The 23,475-nt window shown below is 37.3% G+C and overlaps 2 protein-coding genes across 2 annotated transcripts; both read left to right on the forward strand.

Annotated features, from left to right (window-relative positions):
• The first annotated feature begins 3,468 nt into the window (after positions 1-3,468).
• On the forward strand, positions 3,469-4,428 carry LOC122482630 (olfactory receptor 56A3-like). The gene has a single exon (XM_043578945.1). It carries the CDS (start codon positions 3,469-3,471, stop codon positions 4,426-4,428), a length of 960 nt encoding a protein of 319 aa, XP_043434880.1.
• Positions 4,429-21,864: 17,436 nt separating this feature from the next.
• Positions 21,865-22,886, forward strand: LOC122482631 (olfactory receptor 56A3-like). The gene has a single exon (XM_043578946.1). It carries the CDS (start codon positions 21,865-21,867, stop codon positions 22,822-22,824), a length of 960 nt encoding a protein of 319 aa, XP_043434881.1. The 3' UTR covers positions 22,825-22,886.
• The last annotated feature ends 589 nt before the right edge of the window (positions 22,887-23,475 follow it).

Raw genomic sequence — 23,475 nt, forward strand, 5'->3', positions numbered from 1 at the left:
TGCTCCACATCACTCATCATCAGGGAAATACAAATCAAAACCACAATGAGATACCACCTCACACCTGTCAGAATGGCGAACATTAACAACTCAGGCAACAACAGATGTTGGCGAGGATGCAGAGAAAAAGGATCTCTTTTGCATTGTTGGTGGGTATGCAAGTTGGTGCAGCCACTCTGGAAAACAGTATGGAGGTTCCTCAAAAAACTAAAAATAGAACTACCCTACGACTCAGCAATTGCACTACTAGGCATTTATCCACAGGATACAGGTGTGCTGTTTCGAAGGGATACATGCACCCCCATGTTTATAGCAGCACTATCAACAATAGCCAAAGTATGGAAAGAGCCCAAATGTCCACTGATGGATGAATGGATAAAGAAGATGTGGTATATATATACAATGGATTAATCCTTGGCAATCAAAAAGAATGAAATCTTGCCATTTGCAACTACGTGGATGGAACTGGAGGGTATTATGCTAAGTGAAATTAGTCAGAGAAAGACAAATATCATATGACTTCACTCATATGAGGACTTTAAGAGACAAAACAGATGAACATAAGGGAAGGGAAACAAAAATAATATAAAAACAGGGAGGGGGACAAAGCATAAGAGACTCATAAAAATGGAGAACAAACAGAGTTACTAGAGAAGTTGCGGGAGGCGGGATGTGCTAAATGGGTAATGGGCACTAAAGAATCCACTCCTGAAATCATTGTCGTGCTATATGCTAATTTGGATGTAAATTTTTAAAAAATTAAAAGAAAAATAAATACTGCTCACAACTAAAAAAAAAAGAATTAATTATTGATGATTTGGGTGTAGATTATTTACATTAAAAAAAAAGTTCATAATTGTAATTAAACCAAAATCAAAAAGAATGAAATGGACTTACAAGAGTAACAGGGATAGTTGTTCATGCTTTACTGTTGAGTGAAAACAAAGAATAACATCAGATTTATGATCCACTATATTTATAAAATTCAATCCATTCATCTTTCCATAGGTGAACATATAAGCATATTTAAGTATTCCTAAGATTAATTAGAAAGACATATTTTAAACACACTGGAGCTTTCACTTTTCTAAAGAGAAAAGAAATAGGAGTGAAGTTGAGGTATTCAGGGACAGGGAAATAAAAATAGAGTAAAAGAAGACCTTTAAAGAAACTGATGCTGACAGCACAGCCCAGGGAACATGGTCAATGCTACTGTACTTGTGTTATATGGTGACAGATGGTAGCTATACCTGTGGTGAGTGCAGTATAACTTAACTGTATACACTTGTCGAATCACCATGTTGTACACCTGAAACTAACGCAACGTTGTGTGTCAACTACAATCAAGTTTTTAAACTGAAACGTAAGAAAGAAAAAACAAACTGATGATGCTTGCTCCCATAATTTGAGGATGGGAAAAATTCACATGAGGCTCAAAATGAAATAGAAATGACTCCTGTTTCCTAGTATACAGGTGTATACACATCCCATTTGAAAAATCTTCCATTACAGCAAAAATCATGATAGGACTCTCTCTTTTAAAAACACATTGCATTTTCTCAGGAATATTTTTTCCAAGTTACTCTTGCATTCTTATCATTATAACGCCATGATGAAAGTCATTATAAATTTACATCAGTCCATTTAATAGCATGGTTTGGGAGGCACCTATCTGACAATGGGCTGCAGGAAGCCCATTGGAGCTTCTGAGTGAGATTATTAGACCCATGGAGGACACCCAGTGTGCCTGTGCAAACGAGGGTGAACATGGATGGATGGATGGATGGATGGATGGATGGATGGATATAAGACCCCGAGTCCCAGGAGACTAACTGCCTACAGGACGCAGTCAATGTTGGGCTGGATTACCAGAGCTCCTTCCTTTCAGAGAGAAAGAAAAACATTTTCTTCTCCTACCTGCCTGCTTGTCTCCCAGGAGGGCCTTTTAAGCACAGGGAAATGGGGATGGAGAAGTTCCCTGAGGGCAAAGTCCCTGATGCTCTGGAGTTATAACTACACCCAGCTATTTCAGGAACTAGCCGGAACTCCAATATCAGTGGAGCCAGACCCCTGCTCACATCCTCTGTAAGTGAGTCTGGATAGAGGGTGCCTGAGGGGCAGCTATACCAGGAGTAGGCAGAACACTGGGCATGGTGGGGGGAGACATTTCTCTTTAGTCCAGATCTGTGCTCCTTTCCATTCCTGAGTCACTACTGTAAAAGTAGTGCGAAAACAGGAGAGGAGAGACCGCATGCTGTCTCAGATCAGGAGGCACGTGTGAGAAACTGTACTCTGGAACCTTCCCTTTTGCTGTTCTCTTGCCTTTTTACGTATTTTTCTGGGTGCTGCCAGAGATGCAGAGGGGCAGGAATTTGTCCACAGGAGATGAATGGGGATGGGGGTAGGAAGCCTGGAGAGTGTATCATCTGGCGCTTACTTTAGATGATTCGGAGTTTTCAACTGTACACGCTAAAATGTAGTGGCTTTATGGCAAACAATCTGCCCACAAATGCTTGAATCGTGGGGGAGGAATTAAATTTAATCTCAATAACATTAGAGGTTGAAGACAGAGACCACAACTGGGGTCAGTGGGAGTAAGAAAGTGGTTCCTCAGTTTAAGCTCAATCTAAAGAATCTCTAAAGCTATGCTGTAAAAACAGAGAATTATGCCCAGATGATCACTGAGGTATCTGTCACTGGATGCACACAATAATGTCCTAAACAATGTTTAGGAGAGATGTTTAAAGTTCTCTGGGAGTCACTGGAGTTCAGTGGTCCCTACAACAATAACTACTACTACTACTACTACTAATAATAATAATATAGAAAACAACAATAATAGACACAACATAAAAAGAAACTAAGAAAAAAATTATACTCAGAGCAGTGGAAGCAGGAGTCAGAGTACTAAGTGCAAGAGAAAGAATTATTCCAGATTTCTGGAACCCTGACCAAGAATTGTATGTGCATGAGGGTGCATGAGAGACAGTCATGTATCTGAGTCCCTACTTGAGCCAGGTTCTGCTCCTTAACCTTTGTGTAGACAAACCATATGTTTATCATATGGTAGCCCTTGGGGTCACAAAACAAAAAACAAAAAGGAAGAAATTTATAAGCACAAATTTAGAGACTCATCTGAAACAAAGTAGTCTATGAGCAATTTTCCCCTGCTCTGTGTTTCTTCAAAGAAATGACAATTCTATTTTTAAAAACCTGAAAAAAATCAAACATGTATAAATAAATCATGTTACTTCAGTCTTCTATATTGTTTAGTGATGAGAATATCTGAGTAACATGGCACAAATGATAAATAGATAAATTCACATGGGTCTGGATGACCTGCTAGGAATCACAAGATTTACCTAGGTGAAGCAAATTGTTCTAAATTCATGTGTCCGAAACCAGTAGCTAATTTAATCCTAATTTTACAGATCACTAAAAGGAAGCTGTAGAAATATATGACAAAATATGACAGTGCATCAAAATGGCACCATCTCCTTTGAGATTTCAGACTTCCTCCTGAATTGTTTTGTCAGGTCCCCCAGCTGGAAGCTCTGGTTGTCCCTGCCACTCAGCCTCCTCCTCCTCCTGGCTATGGGGGCCAATGGTATTCTCTTGATCACCATTCGGATGGAGGTCTCTCTACATGAGCCCATGTACTACCTGCTCAGCCTCCTCTCCCTACTGGACATTGTGCTTTGCCTCACCGTCATTCCCAAGATTCTGGCCATCTTCTGGTTTGACCTCAAGTCCATCAGCTTCTATGCCTGCTTCCTCCAGATGTACATCATGAATTGCTTCTTTGGCATGGAGTCCAGCACATTCATGGTCATGGCCTATGACCGCTATGTAGCCATCTGCCACCCACTGAGGTATCCATCCATCATCACTGATCATTTTGTAGCCAAGGCTGCCATTTTTATTTTGGCCAGAAATGCACTTCTTACTATGTTCATTCCCATCCTCTCTGCCCGGCTCCATTATTGTGGAAAAAATATAATTGAGAACTGTATGTGTGCCAATCTCTCTGTGTCCAAGCTTTCCTGTGATAACATTGCCTTTAACAGAATTTACCATTTAGTTGTGGCCTGGACTCTACTGGGCTCTGACCTCATTCTCATCATCTTCTCCTATACCTTCATCCTACGAGCCGTTCTTAGACTCAAGACAAAAGGGGCAGCTGCCAAAGCTCTGAGCACTTGTGGCTCTCACTTCATCCTCATCCTCTTTTTCAGCACCATCCTGCTGGTTTTTGTTTTTACCCACATTGCCAAGAAAAAAATTTCCCCTGATATCCCTGTCTTACTTAATGTGTTACACCATGTAATTCCTGCAGCTCTCAACCCCATTGTCTATGGGGTACGAACTCAGGAGATTAAAGAGGGGATTAGGAAATTACTGAGGAGGGCAAGAGAGAACAGAAAGTAATCATGCTCTTGCTTGGTTTTTCTCAACCAATAACTCAAAAACACAATCAGTAGGCAGGGACTGGGAGATAGACATATAGTTCTAATATTCTCATGGGACATGCCTGATGATAAAAACTATATGGTTTCCCCTTTACCCACAGTCACATCACACTTCTTACCCACCATGGTTTTCTGAAGAGACTAAGGATATGGCCCTCCTTTACCTACCTGACCTTGTCCTTAAGTCCTTTGGTAAGAACTGCCTCTCTAACAGCTTCTCAAAAACATGAACCACACTACCATCTCTGGAACTGTTTGCTTATTGTTCCTCTGTCCACAGAACTCCTTCCCTCGCACCCAATGGGTCTCTCTGACCACAGTATTTAAAATAGTACCTAACAATATTCCCCCAAAGCACAGATGATGTCCCAACACCTTCTCTATTTCACTGTTCTTCACAGCATTTGTCACTGCCTAATGACCATAAAAGTTCCTCATTTACTTGTTTAGTCCGTTGACATTCATTAAAATTTAAGGAGTAGAAAGGCACAGTGTTTGGTTTATGGTAGAGACCCACAAATGTTTGTAAAATTAATGATTAAATAAATGCTGAATAAATGATTAATTGTATGCTAGTTACTAGGAATATAATTCAGACACGGTACTTTTTCTCTGGGTTTTTATATTAGACTTCAAGAGTGAGGGAGACCATATTTCATCCACATTCCATGGTCTGAGCACTATAGGACAGACAGGAGCTTAGTCATAAGAGCAAAAGTATATTTTTAGGAACTTTGAATTTGAATATACTTGAGATATTCAAATGGAAGTGTATAGACTTACAGGTATCACACTCAAATAAGATTTGCTCTTGGAAGAAAAAGAGATGTACATGTGAGAACTGACTACATATCCTCATTGAAGCAATGGAAGGAGATGGAATGGCCAAGGGAAAGAAAACAGAGCAAGAACATAAGAAAGCCCACCAAAAAACCCTGAAGTGCTCCATATCACCTTTACCTTCTGGTATCAAGAGATTAACATGGATTCACACAAAGTAGTGTTCAGTGGATAAGAAAAAATAAAAGATTCACAGAAGAAAGCACCTCAACATAAACTGTGATCAATTAAAAAGTGATACTCAATTTTATTCAAGGTTACCTGTAGAAGTGTGGGGCCCTTGTCTGTCTAAACAATTTAATGTGTAAAATGAAGTACAAAATTTATGGGCCCATGTGGTCCCATTGACAAATGTGTGAGTTTATCAATAAAAAGTTAGAACAATGGGTAGAGAAATAGTTCTGATGTATGTATTCATTGTTCTGTCAGTGTACACAAAGATATTTTTGTAGTGTCAAGGCACCACCTTAACAAAAGGGGGACATAAAGTATATTTGAAAAAATAATAGCAGCAAGTTTCCCAATCTGGTAAAAATTATAAACTCAGAGTTCTAAGAAGCTCAATGAAACCCAAGAATAAGAAACATGAATAACGCTATACTAGGGGTACATATCATAATCAAGCTGTTCATAAGTAATGATTAAAGAAAAAAATTATAAAGCCAGATGAAAAGACACATCACAAATTATCTAAATAAAGGATGAAAGCAGATTTCTTATCAGAAACAATGCAAGTAAAACCATAGAGCAATATCTTTAAAACTGAAAGAATAAAAAAAGATGTTAAACTACAATTCTATATCCCACAGTAATACTCTTAAAAACAGATAGATTTTTTTTTAATTTTTTAACATTTATTAATTTTTGAGAGAGCGTGAGCAGGGGAGGGGCAGAGAGAGGGGGAGACACAGAATCTGAAGCAGGTTGCAGGCTCTGAAATGTCAGCACAGAGCTCGATGCAGGACTCAGACCCATGAACCGTGAGGTCATGACATGAATTGAAGTTGGACACCTACCAACTAAGCCACCTAGGCAACCCAGATAAATGCTTTTTTAAACATATAAAAACTGAAATAATTTTTCAATGTAGGCTCACACTACAAACAACATTTGTAAGTTTCTTTAACCAGAATGAAAATATTATCAGATGTAAATATAGATCTAAACAAATGAATTAAAAGTATCAGAATTTGTTACTACATGGGTACATATGTAAGATTTTTTAAATTATTTAAATGCCTTTAATTGCCTATCACAAAAATAACAACAATGCAGCATTTAATGTATAACATACAAAAAAGTAAAATGTATTAAAATAATAGCATAAGCCAGGAAGAAAAAAGTGGAATTAGAAAAAAGTGGAAAAAAGTGGAATTAGTGGAAAAAAGTGGAATTAAGTCATTACATAATACACAAAATAATATGTTATCACTTGAAGATAGACTGTGATTAGAGATGTGTACTATAATCTCTAAAACAAGCCCCCAAATAGTTGATACTCATAAGAAAAGAAGTAATATGGGATGGAATGTTTTAAAGAATAATTAACCCAAAAGAAAGAAAAAGAGAGGAAAGGGAACAGAGGACAAAAGCCAAAATGACATATGTAAATCCAACCACACCATAAACCAAAATAAGTACAAATTAACCAATTACCCAATTTAAGACAGAGCTTGTCATACTGAAAAAAAAAAAAACCTATTTAAATGCTGCCCACACAAAATGCACCTCATGTAAACACAAAGTGTTAAAAGTAAAGGGATGGGATAATATACCACACTAAAAACACCACCAATCAAAAGAAAAAAGAGAGAGAGAGACAATCCAAGAAACGAACTCTTAACTACAGAGAACAAACTGATGGTTACCAGAAGGGAGGTGGGTGGGGGCATGGGTGAAATAGGTGATGGGGATAAAAAGTACACTTATCATGATGTACATTGAGTAATGTGTAGAATTTCTGAATCACTATATTGTACACCTGACACTAATACAACACTGTATGTTAACAATACTGGAATTAAAATTAAAAATTAAAAAAAAGGAAATAAAAATGGGATAACTATAATAATACCAGAAAAAGTGAGTTTCAAAGCCAAAAACAACAGTAGAATATATAATATTTCAAATGCACACTGAACATTACTAAAATATATCATATTCAGGGTCATAAAATGAATCCCAATACACTTAAAAGAATTCATGCAAAGTATATTTTTTACTATAGTGGAATGAAATTACATATCAATGTGAAGTGATCTCTGGAATAAGACCAAAACATGTGAAACATAACAAGATACTTCTAAACAATCCATGAGACAAAGAAATTGAAAAAGAGAATAAAAAGAATTTTGAGCTGAAAAAAATATTAAAATACAATGTATGAAAATTTTTGACATGCTACTAAAACAATAATGTTGAAAACTATGAGGGTTAGAGGTGTCCATCCTCCACACAGTAAAACATTCATGTATAGATCTTGACTCCCCAAAAATGTATCAACTAACTGGCTACTGTTAATATGAAGACATGCCAATAACCTAACCAGTCAACTAACTCATTTTGTATGTTATATGTATAATATACTGTATTCTTACAATAAACTGTGCTAGAGAAAAGAAAATGTTAAGAAAATCAAAAAATAAAGAGAGAAAATAATTTACAGTACTGTATTGTGTTTATTTAAAAAAAAATCCCATAAGGGGAAATCCCAACAGTTCAAATCCATGTTGTTCATGGGTCAACTGTACTGGACACATCTATGAAGCATTAAATTCTTATATTTGAAATACTAGGTATCCAAACAATGACCAAATTCAACCACTAAAAACAAAAACATAAAGAAGAATAAATTAAATCCCAAAAAAGGAAAAGAAATGAACAGGATCAATGAAACAGAAGAAAGAATCTAATAGAAACAGTCATTAAACCAAAATATCCTACTTTGAGAAGAGTGACAAAATGCCCTCAGAGACTTAATGAAAGATATTTCGAATATGATGTTGGACATGCAGTTATAAAAAGGAACTGTTTTATAAAATAGTTGCTATAAAGCAATCAGGGGATGAGCTGCATAGTAGATTAATGCAGCTGAGTAGCATGTTAATGAGCTGCATTAGGCCAAGGAAATTTGTAGTCCTGTTACATCATGGTCAGAAGATACAGAAAAGAGGAGGAGGAAGTGGATAAGAGAGAGTATGCAAGGATGTCACAATGTAAATTTGGTCTCATAAGAGTCACATAAGGAATTAAATAAATGGAACGTACTTGAAGAAATAGAAATGAAGCCTGCTCATTAATTTTTAAAAAGCAAGATTGCAGTTTGAAAGGTATTGTAGAGGGGCAAATTAGATAGTAATAAATGAAAGCACCTAGACATAGTGATGTCAGAGGAAAAGAGTCCCCTCTAAAGGCTATGTGCAGATCACCTACTGTCTTAGGTGGATTCCCAATCAGACTCTGAGATTCTGATACATGTTGGTGGCATTTTGGAGAGTTGAAGTGGAAAATAAAATGATGAAGATAGAAACAAAAGTAAAACAGCCATAAAGAAATTTTAGTAATAAAAATCATGAAGGAGAAAAATTAACATCACATATGGAGGATTTAATGATGGCCACACATCTTTTTACACTCGTTGGAGAAAGAAGTGTGGGCCAGTTTCCCTCCTGCTGAATCAGGGCTGGTTCCAGTGACTCACTCATAACCAACAGATTATGGCAAAAGTGACACTGATTTTAATAATAAATATTTTTGGAGATGTCAAAGATATTTTAATTACATGGGGAAAGTTCATGATACAATGTTACAAAAAAACAAACTAGGATACAAAAATGTACATAGACCATAAACCCAGTTTTTCAAATGTTCACATGCACCTCACATTGGTTCAGTTTTCCTTTTTGGCCATGGATGTGTTATAGGCTTACCTCACTCCAAGAAGCTTGGATGACAGTGCTCTTTAACACATCTGTCTGGAACTTTTTGTTTTGCTCAGATTTTTAAATTTTTCTTTTTCTCTTTCAAGCTTTTATTTAAAATCCAGTTAGTTAACATCCGGTGTAATATTAGTTTCCAGTGTACAATTTAGTGATGCAACACTTACAAACAACACTCGAAGATCATCACAAGTGCCTTCCTTAGTCCCTGTCATCAATTAGACCAATCCCCCCAAAAACCTCCCCTCTTGTAACAACTGGTTTCCTAATGTTAAGAGTCTGTTTCTTGTTATTCCTCTTTTTTCCCCTTATGTTTGTTTGTTCTATTTCTTAAATTCCACATATGAATGAAATAATACAGTATTGATCTTTCTCTGACTTATTTAGTTTAGCAATAAATACCTTTATCCATGTCACTGCAAATGGCAAGGTTTCATTCTTTTTTATAGCTGAGTAATAATACATTGTATATAGAGAGTACCTTTTCTTTATAGATTCATCATTCAATGGACATTTGGGCTCTTTCCATAATTTGGCTGATAATGTCGCTATAAATATCGGAGTGCATTTATGTGTTCAAATCTGTATTTTTTTTATTTAAATTCAGATTAGTTAACAACAGTGTAGTCTTGGCTTTAGAAGTAGAACCCAGTGATTCATCACTTACATATACCACTCAGTGCTCATTCCAACAAGTGTCTTCCTTAATGCCTATCACCCATTTAACCATCCCGCCACCTACCTCCCCTCAGACAATCCTCAGATTGTTCTCTGTATTTAAAGTATTTTATGGTTTATTTGGTAGAGACTGTTGAAGCCACCTGGTCCCAGCAGACCCCAGAAGACGGCCACATCCGCTGGTGCTGGGGCAAGGTCGTTAAGGGTGAAGCCTGGTGCCAGATATGTGTTGTGATTTTCCATAATCCCTGAAACGCTGCTGCTACTCTGTCTCGTGAACTTTTTCTGGGATGGGCTGGCACCTCACCTCAGTCTTGGGGCACCGGCAAGAACAGGGTCCAGTGGACTTTCCTGGGTGCAGCCAATATTCGGCCATTGCTCTTTCAGCCATTACTCAATGAGACCCTCCCACAGAGGGGTGGACCGGGTCAAAGCCATAGTCCTTCAGAAGTAAGGGTCTGGGGCAAATAGCCACATCTGAGACAAAACTTGGGAGAGAGGTTCTGCCTGGGGTCTGGTCACAGAGAGTGAAAAAGCAGGGAGTGGATGAGAGCTGAAGACAGAGGAACAGTGCGCGGTTGCTGATCCAGGAGAGCAGACTGGGTGGCTGGGTGGTGCCATTTTCACCGCTCCCACGCATGTGCATACAAACCAACAAGTGCCACAACAATCCACCCCAGTAGGCTACCAGTGCCATCTAGTGGAGAGCAGAGCTATTACACTGAACCCCACCCACCTGGGCCAACTTAGCTCTTCAAGAACACAAGTCTCATCACTGGCTTAATATATGGACTACAAAGAGCTACATAGACTGTCTTCAAAGGGGAAATAAAGCAATTTCAGTCCTACTTCAATCTGTTAGCAGGTTCATCATTCAATTTTCCTTATTTTTCTTTTTACTCTTTCTCTTTCACAATTCTTTTCTTTTTCTTAAATACAGAAAGAGAAAAAATTCATTTTTATTTTCAATTTTATTAAAAATCTTTCTTTTATTTTTATTACTATATTTTTACCTTTGTGTAAATTTTTTCAAATTCTACTTTATTTCCATCATTTTATTTTAGTCTACTTCAGTGTACTCACCTTTTCAAATTTTCAAACAATTTCCTTTTTTTAAATTTTTTTTCTCATTTTAATTTCTTTTCTTTTTCTTGAATGCAAAATGAGAAAAACTTCATTTTTACTTTAAATTTCTATTAAAAATATTTTATTTAATTTTTATTACTATATTTGTGCTGTTATGTAAATATTTTCAAGTTCTATTTTACTTCCATCATTTTATTTTAGTCTAGTGTATTCACTTTTTCAAATTTTCAAACGATTTCAATTTTTTCTTCTTTTATTTTTTTATCGTTTTTCTCTTTTTCATTTCTTTTTTCTTAAATACAGAAAACAAAAAAATTCATAATTATTTTTAATTTCTCTTAAAAAATATTTTTCTTTAACTTTTTTCTACTATATTCTTTACTTTTGTGTATATTTTTTCAAATTCTATTTTACCCCCATCATCTCATTTTAGTCTACTTCAGTGAATTCATTTTTTTCAAATTCTGAAGTGATTTACTTTTTTTTCCTCTTCCCCCATTTTTTTTCTCTAATCTGTCAAAACACTTTCAACACCCAGACCAAAACACACCTAGTATCTAGCATCATCTATTCAGTTTTTGTGTGTGTGTGTGTGTTTAATTTTTAATATTTTTTAAATTTTAATTTCAGTTTTTCTACCTCATTCATTCCTTTTCTCCCTTCAAAATGACAAAATGAAGGAATTCACCCCAAAAGAAAGAGCACGAAGAAACAACAGCCAGGGATTTAACCAATACAGATACAAGCAAGATGTCTGAACCAGAATTTAGATACACAATAATAATAATACTAGCTGGAGTCGAAAATAGATTAGAATCCCTTTATGCAGAGATAAAACAAGTGAAAAATAGCCAGAATGAAATTAAAAATAGCCAGAATGAAATTAGAAATAACTGAGCTGCAATCATGGATGGATGCAGCGGCAGCAAGGATGGACGAGGCAGAACAGAACACAGAGGACAAACTTATAGAGAATAATGAAGAGGAAGAAAAGAGGGAGATGAAGGCAAAAGAGCACAATTTAAGAATTAGAGAAATCAGTGACTCATTAAAAAGGAACAAAATCAGAATCATAGGGGTCCCAGAAGAGGAAGAGAGAGAAATAGGGGTAGACGGGTTATGTGAGCAAATCATAGCAGAAAACTTTTCTAACCTGGGGAAAAGCACAGACATCAAAATCCAGGAAGCACCCCCATTAGATTCAACAATGGAATCTAGAGGACCCAGAGGTCCTCTAGAGGACCCAGAGGTCCCAGAGGACCCCCATTAGATTAAACAAAAAGCGACTATCAACAAAGCATATCATAGTCAAATTCACAAAATACTCAGGCAAGGAGAGAATCATAAAGCAGCAAGGGAAAAAAAGTCCCTAACCTACAAGGGAAGACAGATCAGGTTTGCAGCAGATGTACCCACACAAACTTGGCAGGCCATAAAGGAGTGGCAGGATATATTCAGTGTGCTGAATCAGAAAAATGTGCAGCCAAAATTATTTTTCCAGCAAGGCTGTCATTCAAAATAGAAGGAAAGATAAAAAGTTTCCCAGACAAACAAAAATTAAAGGAGTTTGTGACCACTAAACCAGCCCTGCAAGAAATTTTAAGGGGGACTTTCTGAGGGGAGAAAAGATGAAAAAAAAAATATATATATATATGTACCAAAAGCAACAAAAGCTTAGAAAGGACCAGAAAACATCACCAGAAACTCCAACTCTACAAACATCATAATGGCAGTAAATTCCTATCTTTCAGTACTCTAAATGTCAATGGACTCAATGCTCCGATCAGAAGACATAGGGTAACAGAATGGATAAGAAAACAAGATTCATCTATATCCTGTTTACAAGAGACCCACTTTAGACCTAAAGACATCTTCAGATTAAATGTAAGGGGATGGAGAACCATCTATCATGCTAATCGTCAACAAAAGAAAGCCTGAGTAGCCATACTTATATCAGACAATATAGATATTAAAAGAAAGACTGTATCAAGAGATGCAGAAGGGTATTATATCATAATCAAGGGGTCTATCCACCAAGAAGACCTAACAATTGTATATATTTATGCGCCAAATGTGGAGCACCCAAATATATTAATCAGTTAATCACAAACATAAAGAAACTCATCGATAGTAACACCACAATAGTAAGAGACTTCAACACACCACTCACAGCAATGGACACATCATCTAATCAAAAAATCAACAAGCAAATAATGGCTGTGAATGACACACTGGACCAGATGGACTTAGCAGATATATTCAGAACATTTCATTGTAAAGCAGGCGAATACACATTACTCTCCAGTGCACATGGAACGTTCTCCAAAACAGACCATACACTGGGACACAAATCAGGCCTCATCAAGTACAAAAAGATCGAGATCATACCGTGCATATTTTCAGACCACAATGCTATAAACTCGAAATCAACCACAAGAAAAAATTTGGAAAGGTAACAAATACTTGGAGACTGAAGAATATCCTACTAAAGAACAAATGGGCTTACCAAGAATTTAAAGAGGAAATTTAAAACTGTATGCAAGCCAATGGAAATGATAACACCACAACCCAAAACCTCTGGGATGAGCACAGGCAGTCATAAGAGGAAACTATATAGCAATCCAGGCCTTCCTAAAGAAGGAAGAAAGGTCTCAGATACATAACCTAACCTTACACCTTAAAGAGCTGGAAAAAGATCAGCAAATAAAACACAAAAACAGCAGAAGACAGGAAAAAGATTAGAGCAGAAATCAATGCTATCGAAACCAAAGAACATATCAATGAAACCAGAAGCTGGTTCTTTGAAAGAATTAACAAAATTGATAAACCACTAGCCAGCTTGATCAAGAAGAAAAAGAAAGGACCCAAATAACTAAAATCAAGAATGAAAGAGGAGAGATCACAACCAACACAACAGAAATAAAAACAATAATAAGAGAATATTATGAGCAATGATATGCCAATAACATGGGTAATCTGGAAGAAATGGACAAACTCCTAGTACACACTACCAAAACTGAAACAGGAAAAAATAGAAAATTTGAACAGGCCCATAATCAATAAGGAAATTGAAGTAGTAATCAAAAATATGCCAAAAGAGTCCAGGGCAAGAAGGCTTTACAGGGGAATTCTACCAAACATTTAAGGAAGAATTAATACCTATTCTCTTGAAGCTGTTCCAAAAAATAGAAATGGAACGAAAACTTCCAAACTCTTTCTAGGAAGCCAGCATTACCTTGATTCCAAAACCAGACAGAGACCCCACTAAAAAGGAGAACTATAGACCAATTTCCCTGATGAACATGAATGCAAAAATCCCCAACAAGATATTAGCCAACCGGACCCAACAATACATTAAAAAATTATTCACCACGACCAAGTGGGATTTATACCTGGGATGCAGAGCTGGTTCAATATCCGCAAAACAATTAACGTGATTCATCACATCAGTAAAAGAAAGGACAAGAACCATATGATCCTCTCAATAGATGCAGAGAAAGCATTTGACAAAATACAGCATCCTTTCTTGATAAAAACCCTCAAGAAAGTAGGGATAGAGGGATCATACCTCAAGATCATAAAAGCCATATATGAATGACCCAATGCTAGTATCATCCTCAATGGGGAAAAACTGAGAGCTTTCCCCCTAAGGTCAGGAACAAGACAGGAATGTCCACTGTCACCACTGTTATTCAACATAGTATTGGAAGTCTTAGCCTCTGCAATCAGACAACACAAAGAAATAAAAGGCATCCAAATCAGCCACGAGGAGGTCAAACTTTCACTCTTCACAGATGACATGATACTCTATATGAAAAACTCAAAAGACTCCATCAAAAAACTTCTAGAATTGATTCATGAATTCAGCAAAGTTGCAGAATATAAAATCAATGCACAGAAATTGGTTGCATTCCTACACACTAACAATGAAGCAACAGAAAGAGAAATCAAGTAATCGATCCCATTTACAATTGCACCAAAAAACCATAAAATACCTAGGAATAAATCTAACCACGGATGTGAAAAATCTATACACAAAACTATAGAAAGCTTATGACAGACACTGAAGAAGACACAAAGAAATAGAAAAAGATTCCATGCTCCTGGATAGTAAGGACACACATTGTTAAAATGTCAGTACTACCCAAAGCAATCTACATATTCAATGCAACCCCTATCAAAATAACACCAGCATTCTTCACAGAGCTAGAAAAATAAACCTAAAATTTGTATGGAACCAGAAAAGACCCCAAATAGTCAAAGCAATCTTGAAAAAGAAAACCAAAGCAGGAGGCATCACAATCCCAGACTTCAAGCTATACTACCAAGCTGTAATCATCAAGAAAGTATGGTACTGGCACAAGAACAGACATTCAGATCAATGGAACAGAATAGAGAACCCAGAAATGGACCCACAAACGTATGGCCAACTAACCTTTGACAAAGCAGAAAAGAATATCCAATGGAATAAAGACAGTCTCTTCAGCAAGTGGTGCTGGGAAAACTGGACAGCGACATGCAGAAGAATGAATCTGGACCCTTTCTTACACCATACACAAAAATAAACTTAAAATGGATGAAAGACCTCAATGTAAGACAGGAAGCCATCAAGATCCTCGAGGAGAAAGCAGGCAAAAACCTCTTTGACCTTGGCCACAGCAACTTCTTACTCAACACATCTCTGGAGGCAGGGGAAACAAAAGCAAAAATGAACTATTGGGACCTCATCAAAATAAAAAGCTTCTGCACAGCGAAGGAAACAATCAGCAAAACTAAAAGGCAACTGACAGAATGGGAGAAGATATTTGCAAACAACATATCAGATAAAAGTAATAGCCAAAATCTATAAAGAACTTATGCAACTCAACACCCAAAAAACAAATCATCCAGTGAAGAAATGGGCAAAAGACATGAATAGACACTTCTGCAAGAAAGACATCCAGATGGCCAACCGACACATGAAAAATGCTCAATATCACTCATCATCAGGGAAATACTAATCAAAACCACCATGAGATACTACCTTATACCTGTCAGAATGGCTAACATTAACAATTCAGGCAACAACAGATGTTGGCGAGGATGCAGAGAAAGAGGATCTTTTTTGCATTGTTGGTAGCAATGCAATCTGGTGCAGCCACTCTGGAAAATAGTATGAAGTGTCCTCAAAAAACTAAAAATAGAACTACCCTACCACTCATCAATTGCACTACTAGGCATTTATCCACGGGATACAGGTGTACTGTGTCGAAGGGACACATGCAACCCCATATTTATAGCAGCAGTATCAACAAGAGCCAAAGTATGGAAAGAGCCCAAAAGTCCATCGATGGATGGATGGGTAAAGAAGATGTGGGGTAATATATACATTCAAAAAGAATGAAATCTTGCCATTTGCAACTACGTGTATGGAACTAGAGGGTATTATGCTAAGTGAAATCAGTCTGTCAGAGAAAGACAAATATCACATGACTCACTCATATGAGGACTTTAAGACACATATCAGATGAACACAAGGGAAGGGAAGCAAAAATAACATAAAAACAGGGAGGGGGACAAAACATAAAAGACTCCTACATATGGAGAACAAACAGAGGGTTACTGGAGGTGTTGTGGGAGGGGGGGATGGGCTAAATGGGTTAGGGGCATTAAGAAATCTACTCCTGAAATCATTGTTGTACTATATGCTAACTAACTTGGATATAAATTTTAAAAATAAAAAAATAAAAATGGAAACTAATAAAAAAAAAGAATAAATGGATTAGAGCACCTTGGTTGAAGAGTTGGTTAAGTGTCCGACTTTACCTCAGGTCATGAACTCACTGCTAGTGACTTTGAGCCCCACGTGGGGCTCTGTGCTGACAATCAAAGCCTAGAGCCTACTTCAGATTCTGTCTTTATCTCTCTGCCCCGCCCCTGCTCATGCTCTTTCTCTCTCTCTGTCTCAAATATAAATTAAAAAACAAAAACATAAAAGAATAAATCGTTTAACCAGGATATTAAAGAAGAAATTAAAAAAAAAAAAAACAACTACACAGAAACAAATGAAAATGAAAACACGACAGACCAAAACATTTGTGATGCAACAAAGGTGGTCATAAAGGGAAGTATATAGTGATACAGGCCTACCTCAAGAAGCAAGAAGAGTCTCAAATACACAACCTAAACTTACAGCCAAAGGGGCTGGAAAAATAATAGCAAAGAAAGCCCAAAACCAGAAGAATAAGGGAAATTATAACAGTTGGAGCAACCATAAATGATACAGAAAAAAATTAAAAAACAGTAGAACAGATCAAAAAACAAACAAACAAACAAACAACCCTAGGAGTAGGTTCTCTGAAAGAATTAACAAAATTGATAAACATTCTAGCCAAACTTATCAAAAAGTGAAGAGAAAGGAGCCAAGTAAGTAACATTATGAATGAAAGAATAGAAAATTTGAACAGACCCATGACCAGAAAGGAAATTGAATCAGTAATCAAAAATCTCCCAACAGACAAGAGTCCACAGGTCAGATGGCTGGACTTAAGTCATGAAAGATAAAAATTAACACTAGGTCTGGAGATCTTATGATGGCCACACATTCTTTTGCACTCCTCCCAGGAAGTCCTGCTTAATCTGGACTGGCTCCAGGGACTCACTCATAACTAACATTATGGCACAAGAGATGATTATAAATGTGATTAAAATTTATCTCTTTATTTAAAATAAAGAGATGATTAAAATGTGATTATAAAATACACATAGAAAATAAAAATCTAAATATTAAAAAATATGTTTAAAAAATGTTTTAAAGTATCACATTTGGATCCATTTCAAATGAAACTCAACCTGCCTTATAACAGTAAACTACAAGCAATAGTAATAAAAATAATGTGGGATTGTTGTAAGGGAAGTCAAAGACACCAATGATGAAACAGAAACACAGCTATGCGTGCATGAAACTTGGTATATAATAAAGCTGCAAGCTCAAATTAGTGAAAAAAGGATAAATTATTTATCTGTGTAGGAAGAAACAAAGTTATTCAACATATTAAATTAAAAGGGTATTCAAAATACTTAGTAACCTCCACCAACAAAACAGAAAAGAGTCAGACCCTCCTCTGGAACCAGGCACAGATGGCCCCACTCTGCTGGAAGTACCCCACACCTCATGGATCATGGGGAGGTCTAAGAGACACCATGAGAGTGCCCAGGGTAGCATTGAGGTGCTAGGGGTCTCAAAGTAGAGGATAGTTACAAAAATAGCAAGTAGCATTTGATATTTGCACTGCTGTGTACTTATCAGGGCATACTAACTTCATACCACTCCTTACTCTTGACAAAATAAACCACAACCAGGTTTATATACATCAGTATGAAACATAATGCATGTTTTGAAAATATTACACAAACAAAAACATATAAACAAAAGTACCTTTGTGATCTAGAGAATATCTATTCATAGAAAAGAAGAGATTTTGACTTGGTCAAATTGAAAAATGTGCATTGAATAATGAACCGCAGACACAAATTGAAAGCTTTATAACAGATTAGAGGAGATACTAGCAATATCTAGCCAACAGGAGGCTCTAATATTTAAAATATGCACAGGGATTTTGTCGATATGCATGAAAAACAAAATGAGTGGAAAAAACAGCTAAAGGATATCAAATATAATAAACAGCATGAAAACCAAAAATGGCTAAACATTATATGAACAATGCTTACTTATCAGGAGAAAATCGAATTAAAAATAATAAAATACTATTTTTCATCCACCTACTTTTTTTAATGTAGCATGAAATGGTATATGGAATATGAAAAATAAATACACTTTAGGAATTTATAGTGAGATTTTGTAAATATTTTGGGTAACAAATTTGATATTCCTAGTGAAATTAAATATTTTTACATGTTATAACTAAAAAAAAATCACACTCCTACACATTACCTATTTTAGGATTATAATAGAAGTATACAAGGAATTTGACATAACAGTATTTTTTGGTTAAGAATTAATTATAGGTCATTTGGGTATAGATTACTTTAAAAAAAAAAGAAAAGAAAAGGCACATAATTGCAATTAAACCGAAATCAAAAAGAATGAAGTGGACTTACAAGAGCAACAGGGACAGTTGTTCATGCTTTACTGTTGAGTGAAAACAAAGAATAACAGATTTATTATCAGACATACGATCCAATATTATTTATAAAATTCAGTCCAAATCATTCTCCCATAGGTGAACATGTAGCCATATAAGCATACTTAAGAATAATTCTAATTATTGCATATTTTAATCACACTGTACCTATCACTTTTCTAAAGAGAAAAGAAATAGGAGTGAAGTTGAGATATTGGGTGAGGTTGAGATATGCAGGAGACAGGGAAATAAAAATAGAGTAAAAGAAGACCTTTAAAGAAACTGATGCTGACAGCACAGCCCAGGGAACATGGTCAATGCTACTGTACTTGTGTTATATGGTGACAGATGGTAGCTATACCTGTGGTGAGTGCAGTATAACTTAACTGTATACACTTGTCGAATCACCATGTTGTACACCTGAAACTAACGCAACGTTGTGTGTCAACTACAATCAAGTTTTTAAACTGAAACGTAAGAAAGAAAAAACAAACTGATGATGCTTGCTCCCATAATTTGAGGATGGGAAAAATTCACATGAGGCTCAAAATGAAATAGAAATGACTCCTGTTTCCTAGTATACAGGTGTATACACATCCCATTTGAAAAATCTTCCATTACAGCAAAAATCATGATAGGACTCTCTCTTTTAAAAACACATTGCATTTTCTCAGGAATATTTTTTCCAAGTTACTCTTGCATTCTTATCATTATAACGCCATGATGAAAGTCATTATAAATTTACATCAGTCCATTTAATAGCATGGTTTGGGAGGCACCTATCTGACAATGGGCTGCAGGAAGCCCATTGGAGCTTCTGAGTGAGATTATTAGACCCATGGAGGACACCCAGTGTGCCTGTGCAAACGAGGGTGAACATGGATGGATGGATGGATGGATGGATGGATGGATGGATGAATGGATGGATATAAGACCCCGAGTCCCAGGAGACTAACTGCCTACAGGACGCAGTCAATGTTGGGCTGGATTACCAGAGCTCCTTCCTTTTAGAGAGAAAGAAAAACATTTTCTTCTCCTACCTGCCTGCTTGTCTCCCAGGAGGGCCTTTTAAGCACAGGGAAATGGGGATGGAGAAGTTCCCTAAGGGCAAAGTCCCTGATGCTCTGGAGTTATAACTACACCCAGCTATTTCAGGAACTAGCCGGAACTCCAATATCAGTGGAGCCAGACCCCTGCTCACATCCTCTGTAAGTGAGTCTGGATAGAGGGTGCCTGAGGGGCAGCTATACCAGGAGTAGGCAGAACACTGGGCATGGTGGGGGGAGACATTTCTCTTTAGTCCAGATCTGTGCTCCTTTCCATTCCTGAGTCACTACTGTAAAAGTAGTGCGAAAACAGGAGAGGAGAGACCGCATGCTGTCTCAGATCAGGAGGCACGTGTGAGAAACTGTACTCTGGAACCTTCCCTTTTGCTGTTCTCTTGCCTTTTTACGTATTTTTCTGGGTGCTGCCAGAGATGCAGAGGGGCAGGAATTTGTCCACAGGAGATGAATGGGGATGGGGGTAGGAAGCCTGGAGAGTGTATCATCTGGCGCTTACTTTAGATGATTCGGAGTTTTCAACTGTACACGCTAAAATGTAGTGGCTTTATGGCAAACAATCTGCCCACAAATGCTTGAATCGTGGGGGAGGAATTAAATTTAATCTCAATAACATTAGAGGTTGAAGACAGAGACCACAACTGGGGTCAGTGGGAGTAAGAAAGTGGTTCCTCAGTTTAAGCTCAATCTAAAGAATCTCTAAAGCTATGCTGTAAAAACAGAGAATTATGCCCAGATGATCACTGAGGTATCTGTCACTGGATGCACACAATAATGTCCTAAACAATGTTTAGGAGAGATGTTTAAAGTTCTCTGGGAGTCACTGGAGTTCAGTGGTCCCTACAATAAAAATTAATAATAATATAGAAAACAACAATAATAGACACAACATGAAAAGAAACTAAGAAGAAAATTATACTCAGAGAAGTGGAAGCAGGAGTCAGAGTCTAAGTGCAAGAGAAAGAAATATTCCAGATTTCTGGAAACCTGCCCAAGGATTACATGTGCATGGGGGTGCATGAGAGACAGTCATGTATCTGAGACCTTACTTGGCCCAGGTTTTGCTACTTAATCAGGGCATATTGTGTATTTATATGTCATATGATAGTCTATGCGGTCAAAAAAAAAATAAGGAAGAAACTTACAAGTACAAATTTAGACACTCAGCTAAAAGAAATGAGTTCCTAAGCAATTTTCCCTTTCTTTATGTTTCTGCAAACAAATGACTTTCTATTTAAAAGAAAATCAGGGGTTCCTGGGTGGCTCAGTCGGTTGGGTTCGAGCCCTGTATTGTGGTCTGTGCTGATGGCTCAGAGCCTGGAGCCTGCTTTGGATACTGTGTCTCCCTCTCTCTCTGCCTCTCCATTTCTCATGCTCTCTCTGTCTCAAAAATAGACATTAAAAAAAATTTTTTTAAGAAAAAAATCAAACACGTATAAATGAACCATATTATCACAGTCATCTATTATTTAGTGCTAGAATTTTCTGAGTAACCCACCATGAAGGATGTACAGATGATATCAAATGGATCTGTATGACCTGCTAGGAATCACAAGTTTCACCTAGATGAAGCAAATTGTTCTAAATTCATGTGTCTTAAGTCAGTAGCTAATTTTTATCCTAATTTTATAGGTCACTAAAAGAAAGCTATAGAAATACATGACAAAATATGACAGCACATCAAAATGGCACCATCTCCGTTCAGGTTTCAGACTTCCTCCTGAATTGTTTTGTCAGGTCCCCCAGCTGGAAGCTCTGGTTGTCCCTGCCACTCAGCCTCCTTTTTCTCCTGGCCATGGGAGCCAATAGTGTTCTCCTGATCACCATCTGGCTGGAAGCCTCTCTGCATGAACCCATGTATTACCTGCTCAGTTTCCTGTCACTATTGGATATCGTGCTCTGCCTCACTGTCATCCCCAAGGTCCTGGCCATCTTCTGGTTTGACCTCAAGTCCATCAGCTTCTATGCCTGCTTCCTCCAGATGTACATCATGAATTGCTTCCTTGGTATGGAGTCCTGCACATTCATGGTCATGGCCTATGACCGCTATGTAGCCATCTGCCACCCACTGAGGTACCCATCCATCATCACTGACCATTTCGTAGCCAAAGCTGCCATTTTTACTTTGGCCAGAAATGCACTTCTTACTATATTCATTCCCATCCTCTCTGCCCGGCTCCATTATTGTGGAAAAAATATAATTGATAATTGTATCTGTGCCAATCTCTCTGTGTCCAAGCTCTCCTGTGATAATATTGCCCTTAACAGAATTTTCCAGTTAACTGTGGCCTGGACTCTTCTGGGCTCTGACCTGACCCTTATCATCTTCTCCTATACCATCATCCTACGAGCCGTTCTTAGACTTAAGACAAAAGGGGCAGCTGCCAAAGCTCTGAGCACTTGTGGCTCTCACTTCATCCTCATCCTCTTTTTCAGCACCATCCTGCTAGTTTTTGTTTTTACCCACATTGCCAAGAAAAAAATTTCCCCTGATATCCCTGTCTTACTTAATGTGTTACACCATGTAATTCCTGCAGCTCTCAACCCCATTGTCTATGGGGTACGAACTCAGGAGATTAAAGAGGGGATTAGGAAATTACTGAGGAGGGCAAGAGAGAACAGAAAGTAATCATGCTCTTGCTTGGCTCTTCTCAAAACTACAATCAGAAGGCAGGGACAGGGAGATAGAAATAGTCCTAATCTTCTCATTGGGGCATGCCTGATGATAAAAACTATATGGTTTCCCTTTACCCACAGTCACATCACACTTCTTACCCACCATGGTTTTCTGAAGAGACTAAGGATATGGCCTTCCTTTCCCTACCTGACTTTGTCCTCAAGTCCTTTGGTCAGAACTGCCTCCCTAACAGCTTCTCAAAAACATGAACCACAGTTCCGTCTCTGGAACTATTTGCTTATTGTTCCTCTGTCTACATAGCTCCTTCCCTCAGGTGCAATGGGTCTCTATGACCACAGTGTTTAATACCTAACAATATTCCCCTAAAGCACAGAATATGTCCCAACATCTTCTCTGTTTCCCTGTTCTGCACAGAATTTATCACTATCTAATGACCATAAAAGTTCATCAGCTTGTTTAGTCAGCCTACATTCACTAATGTTCAAGGAGCACCAGGGCAAGAATTTTTGCCTGATGTATCTCCAGCCCAGTGTTTGGCATATGGTATAGACCCATGATATTTGTGAATTGATGGTTTAATAAATGTTGGAGAAATAATTGAATGTAGGCTAGTTCCTAGGAATATAATTCAGATATGGTCTG

The sequence above is a fragment of the Prionailurus bengalensis genome, chromosome D1 (assembly GCF_016509475.1).
Source record: "Prionailurus bengalensis isolate Pbe53 chromosome D1, Fcat_Pben_1.1_paternal_pri, whole genome shotgun sequence".
NCBI classification, from domain to species: domain Eukaryota; kingdom Metazoa; phylum Chordata; class Mammalia; order Carnivora; family Felidae; genus Prionailurus; species Prionailurus bengalensis.

What these genes read in the sequence shown, in the direction of transcription:
- LOC122482631 (XM_043578946.1), top strand. Translation starts at nt 21,865, where the DNA reads ATGACAGCACATCAAAATGGCACCATCTCCGTTCAGGTTTCAGACTTC.
- LOC122482630 (XM_043578945.1), top strand. Translation starts at nt 3,469, where the DNA reads ATGACAGTGCATCAAAATGGCACCATCTCCTTTGAGATTTCAGACTTC.